Source organism: Colius striatus, chromosome 7 (assembly GCF_028858725.1).
Source record: "Colius striatus isolate bColStr4 chromosome 7, bColStr4.1.hap1, whole genome shotgun sequence".
Classification (NCBI taxonomy): domain Eukaryota; kingdom Metazoa; phylum Chordata; class Aves; order Coliiformes; family Coliidae; genus Colius; species Colius striatus.
In genome coordinates, this window is record NC_084765.1 from 41,129,523 (window position 1) to 41,134,019 (window position 4,497).

At 59.1% G+C, this 4,497-nt stretch overlaps 1 protein-coding gene and 1 non-coding gene across 2 annotated transcripts in view; one reads left to right on the forward strand and one right to left on the reverse strand.

Moving 5' to 3' along the window:
- Positions 1–3,175, reverse strand: part of ADAMTS7 (ADAM metallopeptidase with thrombospondin type 1 motif 7) — a 44,149-nt gene extending 40,974 nt beyond the window's left edge. Inside the window, exons 1-3 of the mRNA XM_062000444.1 lie at positions 3,100–3,175; positions 2,206–2,558; positions 227–398 (exon numbers count right to left, since the gene is read on the reverse strand). Coding sequence (XP_061856428.1) covers positions 227–398; positions 2,206–2,558; positions 3,100–3,175 — 601 coding nt within the window. The remainder of the gene's footprint in view (positions 1–226; positions 399–2,205; positions 2,559–3,099) is intronic.
- A 1,060-nt stretch (positions 3,176–4,235) lies between these two features.
- TRNAK-CUU (transfer RNA lysine (anticodon CUU)) lies at positions 4,236–4,308 on the forward strand. The gene has a single exon. It is a non-coding gene; the product is annotated as a tRNA-Lys (tRNA).
- Positions 4,309–4,497: the final 189 nt, after the last annotated feature.

Genomic DNA, 4,497 nt, shown 5'->3' on the forward strand with positions numbered 1-4,497 from the left:
CAGGCCAAAGTGCAGAACCCAAACTAAGAGCAGTCAGTGTCACTGATGGATGCTGGGACCTCAAGATGGGAACTGAATGCTGGGGTTTAAGACAAACAAGTCTGCAGAGGCGACACAAGGGGCTAAGACTTGGACCTGCTCCCTTTACCTTTCTGTGATGTGCTTCATACAAATCACAGGAGCCAGCTGTCTCCAGCTCACTACTAAAATGCAACAGGGACTATACCTTGCACACCACAGGTTTCCCTTGGAGCTGGTGGCCTCCTGCCTTGCTCTGCCCCGTGCTCAGGCACCTGGCGCTTGTATATCCTGTGGGGCTGCGCTGCTTCATCCTCCTGAAAGCTGTCAGACACTGGTTCGATGAAATAGTCCTCGTTCATGAGCTGAAACACACCTTTCTGCAAGGGAGAGACAGAGTTGGCACCACCTGCACCTAGCACAGGCTCACATTGAAGAACCTGGGAGTGGGAGAGGGTTTGTAAAATTTTGCAGGAAGAAACAGTCCTTCTCTAAGGAAACTGCTTTCATGGACATTCTGAGCTCCAAAGTCCCAGACAAAAGGGGACAGATAAGCATGGAGTGATCACTGGCAAGCAAAAAGCTAGAGATCACATCACACCATGCAGATGGCTGGGGAACCCAGTGCGTGTCTGACACTGAGGAGCTCAGGGACTGCAGAGAAATGCCTTCTGCAGAGGACCAGAGCATACCAGCAATGCACACACACAGTCCCAGACTGTGCTCACCCTGCCTCTCTCTGACCTTCCTGGAGATGCTCCGCGGAGGGCAGGGAGACACCCCGAAGGGTGGCTTTGACCATAGTGCAGCACCAGTGTTTTCAGTAAGTGTTGCACAAATGGAGGTGTTTTCCTGAGGATATCCTCGCCACCAGCTGCTCCTGGCCTTCTGCACAGCCTGAGCACCACCACTCTGAGCCATGGGCTCACAGACTTCCTGTGGCCAAACACAAGCAAACCTCCAGGGAGGAGGAATTCACAGAGAAGTTGAATTCTCTGAACCAGAAAGGATTCCAAACAACCTGGGTGAACAACCTTCAGGCCATTCACTATTAGCAGCTTGGGTTTTTCCTGGTGCACACTGCAAGACTGGATTTAAGGGGAAGGTCTGGACTGGAGAGGAAGGTCTGAGCTCTCTTCTTGCAGCTCCAGGTGACAGAGAAGCAGCAGCGATGCTCCCTGCTGCTCTGCTCTCCCTGAAAGCCAGCAGCACGCTCTGTGCCTCCACAGAATGCACAGCCATCTGGGTGGCCTCTGCAGACCCTCCATTTAAAAGCCACCCTGCTCTCCTGGGCTAACTCAGCAGAGAGACACACAACTGCCTTTATTTAAACACAGGAAGCTTAAAAGGCAAACACAGCCCCCAGCCGAACAAAGCCACCTGCGGCAGCGATGGAGTCACCGACCCTCCAAACCCAGGGATGCTGGGCACGAGCAGTGCTGGTGATCCCTCCCTCTGCCCCCAAAGGAGAACCCCATCTACACCCACAGCCTCCAGGGACCCCCAGCACCTCTGCCATCCCATGATCCTTGCACCTCTGCCATCCCTGCTCGCCAACAGACCCACCAAGTTACCTGCTAAGACTTCTGCAAGCCCCCAAGGGGCTGTGAACCCCGTGGGCACCCAAAACCTGTGCCAGCTGGATGTGAGCTCATGCAGGGACAGACATCTGTGCTGAAGTCCTGAATTTGCCTGGTTGGGTGCTGACACAAGTCTTAATTGTGGATGTCACTTCACCTCTCAGCAAATCTGCCACTCTTACAGGTCACCACCGCCTTTGACAGTATTTGCAGTGGCAGGAGGCAGCAGAGGTGCTCACTAAAGGTGAAGCAGCCTCACTACACACCACCTGCATTACCACAGATGCCTCCAGGCTCTGAACACTTTGCCTGCAGATGTGCTTCTCATAATCCTACATTCATGCACTAGAAGGTGGAGGTGATATGAGAATTGCTCTCTTTGGGATTTGGGACACAAACAAGTAAATACAGCCCCAGAGAGTTCCCAAACCACTGGAATCTGTGGGGAAATTCACAGCCAGCTCATCCACAGCCGCATCAAAGCTCTGTGTGGGCTCCTGACCCTGATGCTGTCAGGAAGAGTTTTGCTGTCGCTTTCAGCACACACACACACAAAAGGATTCTGTGCAGCATCTGCTGCTTTCTGGTTCAAGATCCATGTACTTACCAGGCCATCACACGTGCTGAGCACAGCCAGGCCTCCCGCCAGCGCCCGGCTCCGAACCTCCCCGATCATGTGGCAGGAGTTGTACGCGTGAGGCTGGATCTTGGCATTAGCGATGCCCCCGTAGCGCCGCTCGCTGACGAACCCGGGCGCCAGCAGCTTGTTGTTAAGGCTCAGGTTGAATTTCAGGGGTTGCCCTTTGTAATGCAGCTCATAGAAGGCGAGAAACTTGCTCCTGGAGGAAGGGGACCTTCGGTGAAGCGCTCGGTGGGACAAGTCATAGGAGAGGAACGACCCGCTCTCGTCGACCTTGATGGGATGGACGATGTCGCTGCTGGAGTACGGCAGAGAAGGCTCTGGGAAGAAAGAGATGCAGAGGTTAGCTTTAGGGCTCATCCCCTTTCCTCCCTAATCCCTTCAGCTGGATGCTGAACTCCTGAGGCACCCCCGTGAGGTCAGGACCCCAAACATGAATTGGAGCCGGTCGTGGGTGTGCACTGCCATGGAGCGGGGGAGGACGGGAACCCCACGGCCGTGGGGTGCTTGGGGTCAGCTGGGATCTTCCCGGGGTTAAGGTCAGAGTTAGGGGTATGGAGGGAGAGAGGGATGGGGAAGGGGGGGCCACGCCGCTTCGGAGCTCTGCTCTGGCCAGGGCTGGTGCCGGTTTCCACGCACTCGATCTGGCCGTTTAGTTACAGCCGCCGGGCAAAAACATCCCAAAACCAACACCCCAAGCGACAACAAAACACTCGCTACACCCGCCCCCCCCAGACCCCACTTCTGAAACAGTGTTGGGAAGCCGCCTCTGGAGGCAAAGCACCCGTGACCCGAGCAGCCCAAGCTGCCCCCGCCGCACCCCGCACCCGGCCGACACCCCCCGCGCCCCGCTCCGCGGACCTGTCCGCGCCGTCCATCCGCCCGCGGCCAGCGCCAGCGCGGCGGCGACGCGCAGGAGGCCGGCCGGGGCCGGCATGGGCGCTGGCGGGGCACACCGGCGGGGCACGGCGGGGCACGGCAGGGCACACCGGCGGGGCACGGCAGGGCACGGAGCGGAGCGGCTCGGCGCCCCGCACACCCCACATCGGCGGCGCGGCCGCGGCGGGCGGAGCTTCGCGCCTGCGGCGGGCGCGCGCCTCCCGCCCTCACGGTGCGGCGCGAGGGCGCCCCCTGGCGGCGGCGGCGAGGAACGCTGAACCGTTCCCGTGGGAGAAGCAACACGAGGCCGTCGCAGAGTCGCTGAACCACGGAATCATTGCAGCTGGATGAGCCCTTCCAGCTCATGGGGTGCAGCCTCTGTCCCAGCCCCATCACCCACCAGCCCATTGCCCTCAGTGCAACACCCACCAGCTCTGAAACCCCTCCAGGGACGGTGACTCCAGCAGCTCCCTGGGCAGCTGTTCCAGTGCCTGACAGCCCTGGCACCAAAGCAATTCCTCCTCACATCCAGCCTGAACCTCCCCTGCTGCAGCTTGAGGCTGTTTCCTCTTGTTCTGTTGCTTGTTACTGGGGAGCACAGACCCACCCCAGCCTGGCTACAGCTTCAGGTAGCTGTAGAGAGCGAGGAGGTCTCCCCTGAGCCCCCAGGAGCAGCCCCAGATCCCTCAGCCCTTCCTCACATGAGACGTGCTCCAAATCCTTTCCTAGCTTGGTACCCAGCTCTGGATGCTCTCCAGCACCTCCATGTCCTTGTTGTAGAGAGGGGCCCAGAGCTGGACACAGTCTTGGAGGTGCTGCCTCAGCAGAGCCGAGCCCAGAGGAGCGATCAGCTCCTGAGCCAGGCCCTGGGGCACGCTGCTGGCTCATATTCAGCCGCTGGCACCAACACTGCCGGCTCCCCCTCTGCCTGGCCATCTTTAATTCCACATATATTAACGAAACATACTTAAATGGATGTGTCATTAATGATGCTAATCACGCGAATGAGCGGGCCCCAGCGCGCGCTCGCGCCCCCTGGCGGCCTCACGGGGGAACGGGCAGGGCGCGGGCTGAGGGTGGAGCGCCGAGTACCGCGGAAGGACACCACGGCGCGTAGCGCCCGGCTAGCTCAGTCGGTAGAGCATGGGACTCTTAATCCCAGGGTCGTGGGTTCGAGCCCCACGTTGGGCGTATCATTTTTTACCCATTCCCTGTTTTTTTTTTCCCCTCTCTTTCTCTTTTTCCCCTCCCTGCCCCGCGCTCCTCACGGCACTTGTGGGAAACCAAACGGATATTTTCACCGCCCGCCCCGGCGCGGGGTCTGTCCCTGCCGCTCCGCAGACTACGAGTCCCAGCATGCAGCGGGGCGGGCGGCCCCGC